At 42.0% G+C, this 17,727-nt stretch overlaps 1 protein-coding gene across 6 annotated transcripts in view; it reads left to right on the top strand.

Moving 5' to 3' along the window:
• The first annotated feature begins 9,565 nt into the window (after positions 1-9,565).
• The window catches only part of UNC79 (unc-79 homolog, NALCN channel complex subunit), a 103,215-nt gene continuing 95,053 nt past the window's right edge, over positions 9,566-17,727 (top strand). For all 6 annotated transcript variants that reach the window (XM_038180308.2, XM_072038355.1, XM_038180304.2 and 3 more), the window contains exons 1-2: positions 9,566-9,723; positions 13,683-13,803. In XM_038180308.2, the coding sequence (XP_038036236.1) occupies positions 9,702-9,723; positions 13,683-13,803 (143 nt within the window). In that variant the 5' untranslated portion in view covers positions 9,566-9,701. The remainder of the gene's footprint in view (positions 9,724-13,682; positions 13,804-17,727) is intronic.

Genomic DNA, 17,727 nt, shown 5'->3' with positions numbered 1-17,727 from the left:
TAAAAATGTCGTTCAGTGTTTAACATCTGGCTCTGTAAGTACATAGAGATGTTAATATTCAAGCAGAAGTGATTTTCAGATTTTTTTTTTTTTTTACCTAAAGGACTGTTTGAAACATAAGTATTCTTCATAAATATATATTTTTTCAAATTTTCTGTCCACTTCAAGCATTCTCCCTAAAAGTAATGTGGTTTACATTTTACAGGTACTTTAAAATAGTGCTCTTTTCATGTAGCCCTCTTCACTGATGGATTTCAAACGCTGATGGATTTCAAACCACAGTGCTGGGGCTCCCTGCTAGTTCAGGGCTCTGCCAGCGGCGCTGCACTTGGTGTGCGGGCATCAGCGGCGAGCTCTGCAAAAAGAGGCAAGAACCACCCTCCTCTAATGACACACAAATGGGGAGTACCAAGAATAAAGTGCTTGCTTGAGATCAGGCAGCAGGCTAGGAGTAGGTGGAAACAGACTGCTGGAGGAAGAGCCCCTGCTGTGTTTCTCATTGTGTATCTCCAGCAAGGGTTTGCATTTCTTGCAGATGGCTTTAATCTGGCTACGGGCAGTAGCTCAGGTAACACGTATGCCTGAGAGTCAGTACCTGAAGTCCGTCCTTCCATAGGAACAACAGTCGTTCCTACCAAGGCAAGTGGTCTTGTGTAGAATTAAACTTTGGAATACAGTGATTATAGTTATGTGCTGCAGTACTTATTTTGCTAAAATACTCATTATAGCTCTGAGTAAGTAGAAGTGGCCCTGGTACCACTTGGTCACTATTTTGCCTCTTCCATGAATGGATGCTCCAGGAGAGCTCACTCTACTAATTTAAGAGACTCAGTAATATTCAGGTTATGCTCCATGTACTCACTGGGTCTGCAAAAGGTATCTGGGGAAAACTATCCAACTCTTAGCAGGCTTAAATTTGCTTTATAAATCAGGCAATATGGCCACTTGAATATTTTAAGGGTCTGCACATTAGAAAAATGTGGATGCTTCTGCATAAAGTGCAGCAACTTTCCTACAGGCTGCTTTAAAGGCGCCCCTATTCTGTCAGTGTAGTTCAGTTTTGTTCTGTTCATTGTATGTAGCTCCTGGACTCCTATCTGGAGCAAGCCAATTTGGTGTCATCGTTTGGAGGACACTCACCTAGTGGACTTGACATTGGCTAGGAAACCAGCCTTGGTGGAGCAATGCCCTTACATGAGCAAGGTGAGCCAATGCTGGTTGTTCAGGGCCAAGACCTACACCCTGGCATGGGTCACAAACATGGAACTGAGGGGCCCCCACACAGAAAAATGCTGAGGATCTTACAAGTGTTCAATGTTGTATACATTTTCTTCATCTTCCTGGAAAATCCCATGCCTTCTTTTGCTGTCTGTCACTGTTTTTACCCAGTAGAGCCCTTTCCCAAACATTTTAACCTAAGTGCAGAAATACTAAAGCAAAATGAAAACTGTGCTCTGGTTTATTGTCATCCCTGTCAGTGTCTTATCCTTTGAGCCACGATGCCTTAATAGGTTTAAGAAAGTGATTTTTTTCTCACTTGTCATAATTCCTAATACTGCAATACTTTTACTTTGGCCATGCACGTAGTTGGTACAGACAATTCTGCACTAGTGTGAGATTATAGGTAATAAAAAAAAACACAACACACAAGTTATTGGAGGGAAATCTAATTCATGAGTGATGCCAACTTTCACCCACATGGCATGGCAGCTATCACAAATACCATGCTTCTTAGAGCTAGTAAAGCCAATCTCTGATTTTTAATAGTCCTAGTACATGCTCATCAGGTTTGTTCTGGTTCTCTATGCAGGTCACTGATTTCTCTAAACTCCACTGCTATGGCAACAAATTAAGTATTTTGTTCATTTAGAGCCTAATGAGATTACTCTAGAAGAGTAATTGAAGACATTTATTAGATTTTTTTTTACAGTGACAGATACAGATAAACAAATCTAACATCCACAGAGTTAATTGAAATAATTCTCAGAATAAGAAGAAAATTGGAGACTTTTTAAAATAACCAAATAACAACTGTATTTCCTAATGATGCTTTTTTTTTTTTTTTTTTTTTTTTCCAAAGTCCTTATTCTATATTTGGGAGAGAAAGAACAAATATTAACAACACAAGCTGGCTACCCTGTTGGGATCACAGCAGAAGTAATGAGGCCCAGAGCTCTTTACTACTCAGCCTCTCACTTTAAATCAACCCAAGTCAGTGATGTCTGAAATGCATTTGTCACATGCCAGATGGCATAACTGATACGTGTTGGTGGCTTCAGCCAAGCCTCTGAACACATCACGATCACTTCTACCATGACTGCCAACATCTATTATCCTATCCTATCCTATCCTATCCTATCCTATCCTATCCTATCCTATCCTATCCTATCCTATCCTATCCTACATCTTCCTCCTCAGAACTGCTGCATTCCTGTTTTCCCAGGACAGGAGGTCTGGTTGATTTTCTTCTGTGTCAGTAGCACTGCCATCAGGATAGGAAGTTTTCTTTGTATGTTTGAGTCTCAGCACAGAGGCTGAGTCTGAATATTCTTCTCTTGGGAAGAAACTAATTCTCAGCGGAGTAGCAGCGCACGACTATATGATTTGTCAGTAAGATTGAGTTCTGAAATGATGCACAAACATTGTGTTGCCTTTGTGCATAGACATGATTTTCTGTGAGGAGGAAGAGTGTTCTCTGTATCCTGGCTGATGCCAGTTAGTCCAGGTGTTGGAGCCTTGGGGAACAGCTTCCAGATATCATCCTGTGTCAACCAGGATACATGCTGTAGCATATCTGAGCTGAGCCTAATGGCTCACTTTAATCCCAGATAGACTTTTTCCTCAAGCGATGATCTATTTTACCATCATTCATGAGGATTAATGTTTACAGAGAGCAAAGATTTAGGGACAAATTAAATTTAATGTGGTCTAACTCTTGCTGTCAGATGTGCACGTCTGAGCCTGAGGGCCTCCATCTGCTGTTCGCATCTGACGGGGGAGGTCAGTCCCTACACAGGCCCTGCTCAGGGGCTCCAGTCCTGTTCCAAGCAGCTGGCCTCTGGGTTGGGTCAGCCTGGGGACAGTGTTAGATACCCAGGGAGCACCATGTGGGTTGAAAAGCCCTGAGGCCAGAGAAGCTTGACCTCTCCTGGCTCTGCTCCAGTAGACTTGTTATGTTTCACCTCTCTTATTGGGATTACTGCTGCCTCACCAGTCTGACTCTGCTCTTCCTTGCCTCCTCCATGGCATGGTGGAGCCTTGCATTCGGAGGTCTGCAGTGACTAAAGCAAGTCTCTGAGACACCCCTCGTGTTCTCCCACCTCTGCTGTGGGGTTTAGTAATCCTATCACAAAGCAGTTAATGATAACCTCATGCCAGAAATTGTGAGTAAGTCTCAAAAAATTGAGACAGTGGGTTACAAATTAAATTAAAAGCTGGCTGTCTTTATTTGTTTTGCATTGTTTGATAAACTTATGAGGCGTTTAGACCCTTCCCTCACATTTAGGCATTTAAATGCACATTTGTTTCAAATAGTGTTCATATTATGTTTGAGTAACTAAATGTGCCAGGCTAGAACTAATTTTTATTTAAAATTCAAATAGAGATTCATATAATTCCCTGACTCCAAAGCTGAGCCTTTAAGGAAAACACCATGAGAATATGTGAAGAGGTGGTAAACAGTGAGCATATCTGTACACAAATACTTACAAATATACCTATAATCAGATACACAGGTAAACATGTTATTCTCATATATATACATTTACCTTAATTTATGAACAATTTAAGAAATTTTCTGTATACAATTCACAGTAGGAGAGTTTAGGATATCATATTTTTCAAAAGGATTACCTTTCTAAAAGTAGATTTTTAATGCCTGGAGATTAAAATCAAAATACCACATCTTCTGCCTCTGTTTGGAGCTGAATACTTGAAAATTTGATTCAAAGTGACAACAGTCATATAAGTGGTTCAGCTCTGCAAGACGTCTTAGAGTATTTTTTATACATTATTTTATATATTATGTTCTACTTTATTCTTGAAATATGTTATAATTGCAATTCGCACTGTTACAGCAGGCAAAATTAAGTTACAGAAACAGCAAAAACCACAGAGGCAATGTGATCCCCATCCCTTCCAAACCTTATCTGCCTTACCCTGCAAAAGACAAAGTGGAAGGAAATATGAGAACTAAGTCTCCTAGTGGAACAGAAAATGTGGATTATAACTAATTCCTCTGTAAGAGGTAGATAAATTTTGTAGCTCTCTTGAATATACTTTGTCACCTTACTATCCAGACATCCAGCTGGCTGATTTTCAGGAATCACCTCCTTCAAACTCAAAAACGGTTCCTCCCAACATGAAGTCAAACACAGGTCACAGGAGGGCTGTATGGATGAAAGAGGTGTTCCTGACAGAACCCAAATACAAAAAGGAAGTGTACAAGAGGTGAGAGCAGGGGTAGGTGACCTACAAGGAATAGAGAAACAGTGCAGGAATGTCTGAGTGTGCGGGGATGGGATTAGGAAAAGCAAAGTGCACCAGGAGTTGAATCTAGGATGAAGTGCAATGAGAAGGGCTTCTGTGGGAAAATCACCGGCAAAAGGAAGGCCAGGGAAAATGGGATGGAAGACCCAGTGATGAAGGACATGAAAAAGGCCAAAGTATTCAATGTCTTCTTCACTTAGGTCTTTTCTGGTAGAGCCTGCCTTCAGGAATCATAGGCCCCCTGAGGTCAGCATGAAATTCTGGAACAAAGACGACTTACCCTTGAGTAGGGGAGAATCAGGTCAGGGAAATTTTAAACAAACCAGACATACACAAGGCCATGAGAACTAATGGGATACACACACAAGTGCTGAGGCAGCTGGCCAATGTCATTGTGAGACTGCTTTTGATCATCTTTAAAAGATCAAGGCAATTGGGAGAGTCCTGAGAAGTGGAAGAAAGCAAATGTCACTTCTATTTTCAAGGACAAACAGGAGGATCCAGGACACTGAAGGCCAGTTAGCCTTACCTTGATCCTTGGGAATTTAATGGGAAAATAATATTGGAAACCAATTCCAAACACACCAAGAACAAGACAGTGATTGGGAGTAGTCAGTCTGGATTTACAAAAGGAAATTATTGCCTGACCAACCTGATAGCTGTCTATGACAAAATGACCAGGTTGGTGGACAAGGGGAGAGCAGAGAATGTTTATTTTGATTTTAGCAAGACTTTGGTCACTGTCTCCCATAATGCTGGCATTGACAAACTGTTAACAGATGGGCTAGATAAGTTGAAAATGATGCAAACTGGAAAGTGGACAAACTGCTGGGCTGAAAGGGATATGTTCAGTGGCACAAAATCCAGATACAAACCAATTGCTAGTGCTATTCTGCAGGGGTTGATACCAGAGCCAGTACCATTTCACATCTTCAGTGACCTGGATGATGGAATGATGCAAGTATGCAGAAGATACAAAATTGGAATGAGTAGTTGATACCCAAGATGGTTGTGCTGCTGTTCAGATGGAGCTTGAGAGGCTGCCATTGGCCAGCAGGAGTCTCATGAAGTTCAACAGATGAAAATTCAAGTCTTACACCTTGGGAGAAATAACCCTAGCACTGGTACAGGCCAGGGGCTGACCAGCTGGAAAGTGGCTTTGCAATAGTGGACCTGGGTGTCCTGATGGGCACTAAGTCAACAAGCAGCTTTTGTAACAAGAAGTTCAAGAGCATCCTGGGCTGTATTACATAGAGTGTGGCCAGCTGGTGAAGAAAGGTGATTATTTTCCATTGCCCAGCACTAGTAAGACCAGATCTGGAGTGCTGAGTCCAGTTCTGGGTTCTCCAGTACAAAAAAGACACGGACATAGAGGAGTGAGTCAAGGGAAGACCTACAAAGATGATGAATGAACTGGAGTATCTGTCACACAATTTGAAGTTGAGAGAGATGTGATTGTTTATCCTCAACAATAAAGGTCTCAAGTCAATGTGTATAAATGCCTGATGGGAATGTGTAGGAAAATGGAGCTAGACTTTTCTAAGTGGTGCTCAGTGACAGGACCAGAGGCAATGGGCACAAATTGAAATACAGGAAATTCCACTTAACTGTAAGAAATGCATTTTTGCTGTGAGGATGGTCAAGCCTTGGAACAGATTGCTCAGGGAGGTTGTAGGGTCTTCATCCTTGCAGATATTTGAAATGTGACTGGACATGGCCCCATGCAATCTCCTCTAGCTGAGCTTGCTTTGAGCAGGAAACTTGGAGTAGACAATCTCCAGACATTCCTTCCAATCTCAACAATTCTGCGACTCTATGAAATTTCCACTCATGAAATCAGAAAAACTGTTCTTTTTGGTTTTCATCAATTGATACCAAAGGTTAAGTTCCCCATTCATTTACTGCTAAAAATGTTTCTTGTAGTAATGACTTATGGGCTTTCAGATGCCTGCAGCTTTTGTCTTCTCTTAACTGAGTACATGCAGAGTTAAAAAGCATATGGACTTAAACCTTAGCTGCTTAAAAATGTTTCCAGGAGAGCACTGTACACCTTTTATTAGACAAAACCATAAGGATCTTGCTGAGAAATGGTGAATTCTATTCTGTACAGAGACTTTAGAAATTACTTCCTAGAGTGCCATATTCCTGTACTTGCTCCTTTATGACATTTGTTCACAATTTAAAGCATGAGTGTCCTAGTTACATTAACAAACTAGGGAAATCTATCACATTGTTTGACCAAATAACATTTGACTTTTATCAGGATTTATCCGGGGCTTAGGATTGTTTATGCATGCATAAGGACTCATAAGCAATAAATCGCTTTCCATATACTTAAATTACATGCTGAACTGTATAGGACCTTACTCAATAAATGCAGGCATAGCTGCAATTTTCAGGCTCTTAAACCAAAGATGAAAATTTACATGAGAAATGGAATTCATATTTTCTCAGCGTACTCCTGCTTTATCAAGCTGAGTGTTTTTAGAAGGCTCGGCACTGTGGTATGTGAATGCTCGGTATATTATAAAGGATACCTATGGGAGCTCAGTTCCTCTCAGTGCACAGAGGTCCCTATTGTTCTGCAATGAGCAATATTACCATGATCTGTTGCTTCAACAGATGGAAATTCAAGATAAAGACGTAACCTGCCTTCAAGAGCCTATTTCAATGGGCTAAAAATTGGGCTGAAAACCTATACTCTGAAAGATTCTGTTTTTATCACTTGTGAGGCCTAGACTTGGGGGAAGAGGGGCTGGAAGCACCATGCAACCTCCCTGGGCACTTCATTAAAATAAATAAATAGAAAATCTCTCATCAACTTCAGTAGGATCTGACACCACATGTCAGTTTCTAATAAAAGAGTGAACTGAAGTGTCAGCAGTCTCTGTCTCACCTCTACTATTCAGGTGGGAATCTACAGGAGGATCTTGGAGTGAGCTAAACAGGAAGGAGAAGCCCAGAGCTCCTTGCTTTTGTGAAGGACTACTCATGGAAATGGAGGTAACTCCTTTCCCAGCTAACTCATGTCTTTCAGTTACTGCTCAGTCCCACTACCGTCTTTGCAGCTGGTTCACACAAGCCACTGGTAGTGCTTTAAGCTGGCTCCTCTCTCTTTGCGGCTCTCAACAGGACGGAGTGTGGGAAGAGCTCTGTGAAGGCTGTGATGGCCTCAAGGAAAAGCATTAAGAGCTCTGTTTTGGAACTAAGTGGTGTTGGAAAAACATTGCACATTCGGTATTTTTAGATCATTTTGAGAAAAAAAAAGCCAACCTGTAAAATATCAGTGAACAGCACCTGCCCCTTCACAACGGTTCCTGTCACAGAATGTGCATCATCCTCAAATCTGGGCCGCAGTAATTTGGATACACTGCTTTGCGTGAGGAACAGGAAAATATACTCGAGTTTCTCCTCCTCCATAGCACTGTTCTCTTTGGCTGCTGCAGGCCTCCTCATCTCAGGCAGCTCAGCCTTTTGGGGAGAGACTACTGCAAATGGCCTTTTATCTATATTTATTAACTCTGCCATACCTTGGGCAATGAAATAATACTGCTTCTATATACCTTTCTCAGAGGTGTGAGGATCTGAAAAACTATTTCTGAGAATTTCAGAGAAGAAAATCATAGCTAACCATTCATACCTAAGACCTGGCAAAGTCAGAAAGCAGGGGAAACTGAAAAGACACACACTGCTGAAATTATTTCTCTTGGAGCAGGCAAAGGAATAGTGACAAAAATTATGTTGCTATTACTGCATTTTGACCTGTTTGAATGCTTCCAGGCAATAGTATTTCAGATAAGGCTATTTTATTTCAAAATGTCCAATACCGGGAAATAAAATTTCCATATGCCACAGAAAATATTTATATTGGTTTTCACTGAAGAAGTTAACTAAATTAAAACCAATACAAGGTGGCCTTCCATTTTTTTTTTTTTGTATTTAAATGTCTCTTTCCCTAATAGATATATATGTCCATGTATAAATATCCTAGCATTCATATAGGATAGGAGGGGGGTATTATAGCCCCTCTCTAATACCTCATAAGTAGATATACCCTAATGAATGATTGCATATACAGACATGTTTCTACCCAACAGTAAAGAACAGCTACTCATGTGTGCTACTTGTCAAGGTCCAGATGCCACCCACCCACCTTAAGGCACCTGTTGGATCCTGTAAATCACCAATGCCTTCTGCAATTGATGATAAAACCAGGCACTTTTGGAAGGGGATTCAGATCTCAAATGGGCTGAGCAACCTTCTGAGCTACACTGCTGGATACTGCCATGGATCGCAGGGTTCTTCATTTGTATACTACTGACAGTTTAAACCAAAGACAGATGAACACATGTCCACAGGTTTGTGTACCCAGTAAATTTTATGCTTTTTAAGGGGCCCATTTCAGAACATCTCCTATCCTTTTTCCTCCCTATTGCTATACCACTAGTTCCACTTTGGGAAGGAAGGAGATCCTGCCACCTCTGTGGCATGGGGATCCGGGTTGCTGGCTCGCTCACAGGACTGGATGGCTTTGTGGCGATCCTGCTGCTCCCACCATGACCGGTCCCACCCCGACTGGTGTTCACACCTCACCTTCGTGCGGTGCTGACGGAGCCCGGGGCAGCACCCCCCGCATGGGAGCAGTGCCAGAGGTGTCACCCTCAGGCCTGGGCTCAGCCCCAGCTCCTTGGCGAAGGGAAGCCAGGCGCACCACTGTCCCCAAGATGCCGGGCGCGCTATGGAAACAAACGAGGAAAACAAGCCGGGCGCACATCCCGAGATGCGCCGTGACAGCCCGAAGGGAGGGGAACCAGCCAAGAAACAACATCCCCGATTAACGCCGTATTTATTGAGCACCATGCACAGCCTCACGAACAAATCCCTGCCACGTCGCCGCCACCCGCGGCCACCTCAGGGCTCTGCGGCGCCCTCAGAGCCCTGCGGGGACACCCTGCCGCTTCCCGGGGGGGCTCCTCAGCACCCCCAGCCCCTTTGGGACAGCGTTCCCCGCTTCAGGTGCCTCAGGGCGGGGGGAGGCGGCTGCATCCCTCGCCTCCTTTAAGGCCCCGCTCCCGCCCCGGCTCCGCCCGCCGCCGCTCCCCGCCCCGCAGCCCTGCGGCAGCGGCTCCAGCCCCAGCCCGGCTCGGAGCCGGGGAGCTGCAGCCGGGGGCAGGGAGGTGCGGGGGGCCGAGCGGGGCCCCCCCGGCGGCAGCATGTCCACCAAGGCGGAGCAGTGTGAGTGGCGGGGCCGGGGGGCCGGGGGCCGGGCAGCGGGGGGGAGCGGGGGGTGCTGCCCGGCCTCCCCCCGCCGTGGTGGGCATCCCGGCAGCAGCCAGGGGGAGAGGTGTTTTTTTTTATAATTAGGGGGGTGCCGCTTTTCTGGCTCTTTCCTAGCCACCATGTTGGCGAGGCGCGGCCGGGCCTCTGCCCCCCCGCCGCCGCCGGTCCTGGTGGCAACCGGTGCGGGGCTGCCGGTGGCCGCGCCGCCAGGAGCCGGGCTCGGTGCCGGGCTCGGTGCCCTCCGTCCTGCTGCCGGCTCCTCGGGTCACCGGAGGCGTCCTGGCGCTCCTGCAAGCCGGTGCTGAGCTGCTCTAAGGAGGAAGATGCTTGTGTTTTGTCCTTTAGGGCTTGCCGCTTGTTTACCGTGATGGATGGTGGTGCTGTTCAAGTGTTGCGTGGATGCTGGTTTGTTGCCGTAGGGATGTGTTGCTGGCCTCGCAATTAAAGGACGGGCAATGTTGTGGCCGTGCAGCAGCCCCGAGGTGTGCAGCGCTCAGATCTGCACCGCTCTGCGCTGCCTTCCTCCCACCTGAGTTCTGAACTTGTGTCCTTTCCTTCTAATTATGCCTCTCTCACATTGCCCTGTGGGGGGATTTCTGCTGCCCCTTGTCCTACCACTGTCTCTGCCGTTTTTCTTCTTTTCTGTTTTGCCTTCTGTTCCTCCATTCCCGATGTCTTTGGTCTGCTCTATTTGAGCTTCTCTCTCATATTTTTCCCTATCTTTCCTTTCCATCCCCTTGTACTGTTCTGGAGACTGCGTCTTGGCTCTGCCACATCAGTGTTGCTCTTTGTTTTAAGATTTCTTTGGGATCCAGATTGCAGATCTTTCTTCTTCCTAATGCTTTTTCATGGTGCCTCGAGGTAGAGTATTCAGTTAGTGGAAATACCCTGTGCATTATAACTTCTGTATTTTGTTTACCAGGGTTGTTCCCCTGACTAGTTATTATGGCATTACCAGATGTCTTTCTCTCTATATAATGTTAAGATTCACTCACCTGCAATTTTTGACAAATGGTCTCCAACAAGGATTATGTTGGTGTACGCGCATCACTGTCAGGCAAACCTTCAAACTCCAACTGTTGCTGCTGTTGCTTCTGCCGTGATTGACTGACAGCTGAGAACCAGAATGTCTCAAAAAGGAGCCACAAGTTACAATGTATCTGAATTTACCAAGAGCAAAACACTGCGAATGAGGAAACAGACCAGTCAATTCAGAAGAGCAAAAAGGCACTGGTCTAAACGTGAATCCATGGCCACCCCACGGCACTTTGGCAGGTTGTATGAAAAGCAGGTAAAATGGTGGCAATGTGGGAAATCGTCTTGAGAAGCTTCCCTTCTTTGTGACCACACACATTTTGTATTTCATACTAAGAAATATTGACAGTGGCTGTCATCATTTGACTCATCTCCACAGCATGCCTGAGGTGTTCTTTGTATCAAAAGAGAAATGTTAGTTCTTTTCACCTTAAATGACAGTAACTAGCATTTAATTGTGGTAAGTAATGGCCTGGGAAGGCCTGATGCCCACTGTGTTCTTCTCCAGGACAGAGAGCAATCAGAAACCATTTTTACAGACTCGTAATGGTTTCACTCTTGATTTTGGTAAATGCTTGCATGGGGGCTAGGAAGTTCAGTTAGGTCTGTGTAGATACTAGAGTGATACCTAGCAAAACATCATAGAATAATCTTTTTTTTTTCTTTTTTTTTCCTTTTTTTTTTCTTTTTTTTTTTTTTTTCCTTCTTTATATGATGATCCTATAACAGTGGCAAAGGAAGTATTTCCACAGAATGATTCTGCATTTTAAAGTGTATCTCTGGGTGCTCAGAAACTTAGAAAATCAGGCTGTTGACATACTTCTGTATCTTCGGGGCTCCCTGAGTTTTGCTCTGGGGCCTCCTTTCAGAAGCGTCTTAGTGTTCTGGCACGCTGTGCTGAAATGGACAGTGTTCTGGGCAGCTCTGGGAGGTGAGGCCAAAGCCTCGAGCCTAAAGCTAATGTTAATATTTAGACTTTCTAACTAGTAACTAAGTCTTTCTGCTTTGTTATTTTAGCTTACATAATTGTGTGACAGTGCTGAGTAATAGAAAAAAACAGATTTAATTCTTTATGCGAAAAAGGTAATTCTAGATTTCCTATATGTTTTATTGAAAGAAAGTGGCCCTAGGGAGGTGGACAGTTTTTTGAAATACCTATCGACCTGAATTCTGACGTCATCTTTAGCATTTAGCTAATCCAATTCATTTACACATTTCTGGCAGCAGACCATGGCAGCCACAGTAAACTGTGCATCTTGCTGTGAATTTTTCTGTGTTGGGTTTTAAGATACATGATCTGTTTCCTTGCAAATATGCCTGGCTTCGTGGTCTTTTTCCCTAGCAAGCAAAGATAATGTCACAAAATACATTTATGAAAAAATTATTAAAACCAAACCTAGACTAGATTATAGATACCTTCACCATAGTAAAAGATATATAGTTACCTTTGAAAAAAAAAAAAACCACAAAACTGACCTGCACTGTGGGGATCAGAACTGAGATAGTGGGCAGAAAGAATGAAGCATGAGATGAGGAAAAGCAGGCTGAAATAAACTTCACCTGTAATCTGGAGTGAAACCCCTGATGTTCAGATGTTATTATCCCAGCAGTTTTGGAGTCTTACAGGAAGCTAGTTCTGACTGGTCTTCTAGAGACGTGGGTAACGTACTGCAAACCACTGTTCATGTGCCCCAGGCCTGTGTGGTCATTTGGGGGGTTCTGATCTTACTCATAGCTACTCTGAGACAGCATGTGCCCACAGGACAAAACTTTGTCTTCTGGTTTTCTGGGAAGAGAAGAGAAGTGAAGTATAATTAAAATCACTTGATGACACCTTAAAATAATAAGTTTTTAAGGTAAAATGCTTAAAAGTGGGGAGAAATAAACTAAGGATTCATAAGCAATCTTATTACTTTTGCATATGTATTATGTATGGTAGTCTCCCTAGTTTACTTGCTATTTTCTATTAGGATCCAGCTCTATTCAGTCCTGTGATGGGCTTTCTCCCTGTGATGAAGCAGGGAAGTAGTGTGAAGGAGACGTTTGTCTGTAGAAGCTTCACTTCCTGCAGAATTTGCAAGGGTATGGTCAGTACAGCTGGAAACCGGGGAGAAAGGCTGATCAGGTTAGGGCAATCGAGTGCTGGAAGGCTGGGTTTCCCAGTGCAGTTGGTTAGTCTTAAGTAGAGCAGAAAAGAGTTCTGAGTGTGCTCGATTATCTCAGCATGAGACTGGCTTGTGCCAAGTAGGCAATGTCAGGCATCACTACTATGGTGGGTAATCATTCTTCCAATACTAAACAGGGATCTTTGTTGGAAATTGAGAATGCTATTTCTAAAACAAGTAGTCTCAGAAAAGTTGTAGAGCTTCTCCAGCTCTTTGAAATCCCCTCACCTACTTGATCAGTCTTCCTAAGACACTTAAATAAAGAGCACAGATCTTTTCATATCCACTATTCATTGCATAAAGTAAATTTATGGTATGAAGTAAATTATATAAGCTCTTGCTGTCTTAGCTTTTATCTCTGCTTTGGCTACAGAAATACATGAACCTCCTGTGATCCAGTGAGTCACTTTTTTATAATGAATCTTGACATCTTTGGAGACACAAAGATGTGCAGTTTTTATTTTTATTTTTTTCATTTGCTAGCACAAAGACAGTCTAAAACAGATGCAGACATTCGCTGTCTTCCTTGCCTTTCCCTTAGCACCTGTGCACTGGGATGTTCAGTTAAAAAGAGTAGAAAGTTTTTTACAGTTTAATTCTTAAATCTAAAATCTAAAAAGAAAAATCAAGAATGGTAGGAACAGACATGATCCCCTTAACATGTGCAGAAAGCTAAATGCAAGTTTCTGTGTTTGTTTTTTGTCTTCTATGTAGTTGCTTCCAAAATCCGTTACCTTCAGGAATACCACAACCGGGTTCTCCACAACATTTACCCTGTGCCCTCTGGAACTGACATTGCAAATACTTTGAAATACTTTTCTCAGACACTATTGAGGTAAGTTTTAACTTATGCTGTTGAAGAAAAAAAAAAAAACCTAAAGAAGTGTAGGGGGTATTCATTTACTTTGAATTGGTTGCAGTATTTAATGGGTCAATGCTCAACCAGAAAGTCAGAGCATAATTGAAGAAACGAAAGGTATAAATTCATCTCTTCAGTGGCTGTTGCCCAATTTGCCCAGTTGAGCTGCTTATTGAGTGGCTGATTCTAAAATAAACTTGGTTGATTACACATTTGCTTGGCCCTCCTAAGACTTAGGTGAATGCACAAATATGCTGAACCTGTAAGGAAAGGAGTTAGTGACCTGCAGATTTGTAGAAGTATATACTTATGGCCTCCTTGACAGTCCTGGTGCTTTGGGATTGTAGAGTAATGAGCCAGAAAAGCAGGACTAGGTTCTGACTGTGCCATTGTTCAGCTGGTTTCCAGGTTTGGGTTCTGGTTCAGTCCCTTATAACAATATGAACAGACATGAAGTTTGTATACAAATCTGGATATGGGTGGAAAAACAGACCAGGATTGCTCTGACCCAGGGGTTTGATCTAGTCTAGTATTTAGTGATGATATATAGTGCTAAATACCATATGATTAGAGAATACATTTTGAATAGGAAATACTGCCTCTTGTCTTTCTAAAAAGATGTGAAAAAATGTGAGGCTCAATTAGGGATACATATGCTGCTTTTTTCCATAGTGCCTACCTGGTTGTTTTCAAATTTAATTTTCAAATTGGTTTTAAAGTGGCTTTTGACAGTGAAGATATGATTTTTGTCTGTTAGTTTTTGATTGGTATTAGTTCTTATATCCAGAAAAATACAGTTAAGGCTGCATTTCTCTGTATAGCTTCCTAATTTATACCTAGGAAGGTTGTCAGAAGCTAGTTTGGAAAAACAGCATTTGCCTTATTTGATAAAGAAACATTAATAAAATACAATTAACTATATATTTGTACACATACTCTTATGATGCATACAAGTGGAGAAGCAAGTTTAAACTTGAAAGAATTTCAGTAGTTTGTTCTAACATTCATTTAATGCCAATGTAATGCAATAAGATTCGTGACCCTGTTTATGAGAAGACACAGACAAAAACACTCACTGTCAGTGGAATAGCTGTTGTACTGCTATCTTAAAAACACAAAACAACAACAGAAACAACAAAACCTAGAACCAGACAAACAAAGAAACCCAGCACTTATACTAACTTCTGAAAATTTCAAGAGTGGAATTGTTTAACCACTTAAATTTGTTTGCCTTGTCATTGAGAGTGTTGAATAAAACTGTGACAGCCACAAGGGCTTTTTTTTTTTTTTTTAAAGATTAAAAAAAAATGAATTTTTGTATCATTACACTGTAACAGTGGTGAAAAAGCATTCAAAGAGTCCTTGAAAAGAACTCTGAAATAGGGTTTTGTTCCCAAATCAGGGTGTTTTAATGGATTATTTTGTACAAGAAAAACATTTAAATCGCATTTAAGGAAGGCTCTTACTTAAAACAGCCTCTGCTTAAATATTGTGAGCCTGCAAGTCTGACTTTCTTGCTTCTAACAGCTTAATTCTGGACATTTTCTCTCTTCTCTCCTCACTGTAACTACCAAGTGTTAGCTACGATGAGATCCATTTCTTTCTGGGCAGAAGTCAATTGAGACAGGGTAGATTTAGAAACTAAAAAAGTATCTCCATACCACCCTGCTGCCTTAATCTTCTGAAACAGTACAGCCGACATGTCCTGTGTGACAAATTCTTCACACTCCATTGACAGTGATGTTTCTGGGCTTGTTGAAGAAGCTTGATAGTTACCAGCTATGAGAGCAGATCAGAATCAGGGTAGCAGTTGTACAACTGCTTGGCTCCACTTCTTTAACTTGTGCTTGGAATGGGACTGAACCAAAATCCTGCATAGATGATGCTGAACCTCATGGGGCAGAAACGCTGTTCATATGTTGTACATAGATTTACACAGTTCACAAATGGCTTTGTCCTTTCCGATCTTGGATCTGATCAGCATCAGCGCTAGAAGGATTCCAGAAATTGCAGCCAGGACTTTGATCTAAATTTATTAAGTGGCCTGCATTCTGATACCTCAGCCAGGTCAGATCCTGGTGACTGGGGAATTTGAACTGTGGGCAAAGCCTTAATGCTATGGTTGAACCAATACAAGTTTATACGCTTGCTGATACTAAGAAAGAAGCTGGATAAAAAAGCAAAACAAAACATACCCTGTATTTAGTGTGGCAGATGGAAAGAAGGAAACTCCCACCCACTGTATGCAGATCTCTGTAAGATTTACCCTAAAACTAAACAGACTGGTTAAGAACTTGTCTTTCTGAAGAGTCTGATCAAACATTTCTTTGAACATTCTGCATGCTGAGTCTTCTTTCTGCCTCCTACACTGAGACTCCATTGCGTAAGTTTTAGCATCAGTGATAGAAGTACGTGATGGAGAATAACCTTTCCAGTTTAAGACAGAACATGTGAAATGATTTTGGACTGATCAAAGAATACTGATCAAACAATAGCAAAAACACCCATTGATTTTGAGAGATTCGGATCTGGCCTTCAGAATAGGCTGCTTGGGATCATCTTCTATTTCAAAATAACTTAAAAAAATATTTTCCAGTTTGATGCGTACTCTTATTGCAGCTGAATTCTTAGGATAAGTGTTTCTTGATGAACATACGTAGTTAAAGGAGTAATGTATACTCCCCAAAGGAGTAACGTATAGTCACAGAAATTCCATATGATGATCGGGTTTTACAGGTGTAGCATTTACTACTTATGATACTTTTTAACTTTCCATGTAATGGGAATGTTGAATGTGTTCTTTTCAGTAGGGTATGCCCACTGTTTTGGATCACATTCATATCTGGTGTCATTCTGCTAGCTATAGTTGGATCACGCAAGGGATTAATTTGTTCCTTTGCTCTGTATGTAGCCTCAATATATCACATGCTTGGGGTGGGGGGATCAGATGTGGAATGACTGAAAAAAATCAATTCCTTATTTCTATGAACAAACATTACATAAAATCACCATACACGATGCATAGCACATTGATTCATTTAGTTCTTAATTTTCTCTTTGAGCAAAAACATTCCTTTACATTACAGCATGAATTTGTTTCATGCCCTGCTCATTTTCAGTATTTTTTTCCCCCTCATCTGAGGAGTGATCTAAGACTTAAACATATTGCAGAACAGCTCATTCTTTCACATTTTCTTGGAGAAAGGTCTCCACATGTACTTCTAAGTAAAATGTTTTACATAAGGGATAGTTATAAATGCCACTACCTAATTAATGATCAAGCTTGTTTTGCTGCCTTGGTGAGATGCAATTCTCCTGTAGACATTTTAGGAAATCTTTCCTGGAAGATGGTAATTTTGAGATAAATAGATAGGAAAGGTGTACAAATCTTGAAACAAGCCCTGATGGCTTTCATGCACGTCATGAGGCAAGTTCAGTATAGAGTCATGATCAGGTTCTCAGCACGTGCTTTGAGCAGAAACAGGAACAAACTATAAATATTGGATCATGGTCTTAGGGGGACTTCCTAGATTTTCAGCTTTGACTCTGATTTATTGCCATTATAACGTATTGTCTGAAAGTTTAATATTATTTTATCCCTATATTTGGCATGATTGGAGCTGGAATTTGGTCTCACTTCTGTTCCTGAAGTGAACAGAAAGATGCCATTGTCAACATATAAGAATATGTGCCTTGGTTTCTAATCAGATGGGCAATAGCTCCATGTCAGAATAGAAGGGAAGCCTATAGTACAGGCTTTGCATCACTGCCTTACACTTTTCAAAGCAAGGATTAAATAATACAATAATGTTCTTTCTGGAAGTAAGGGTATTTGAAGTGATGTGTTGGCAAGTAAAGGGATGGATAATTGGTAAAATCTGTTAGAAGACAGAGATGGAA

Source organism: Anas platyrhynchos, chromosome 5 (assembly GCF_047663525.1).
Source record: "Anas platyrhynchos isolate ZD024472 breed Pekin duck chromosome 5, IASCAAS_PekinDuck_T2T, whole genome shotgun sequence".
Classification (NCBI taxonomy): domain Eukaryota; kingdom Metazoa; phylum Chordata; class Aves; order Anseriformes; family Anatidae; genus Anas; species Anas platyrhynchos.
The sequence above is the reverse complement of the archived record's forward strand: the minus strand, read 5'-3'. Positions and strand labels throughout refer to the sequence as shown.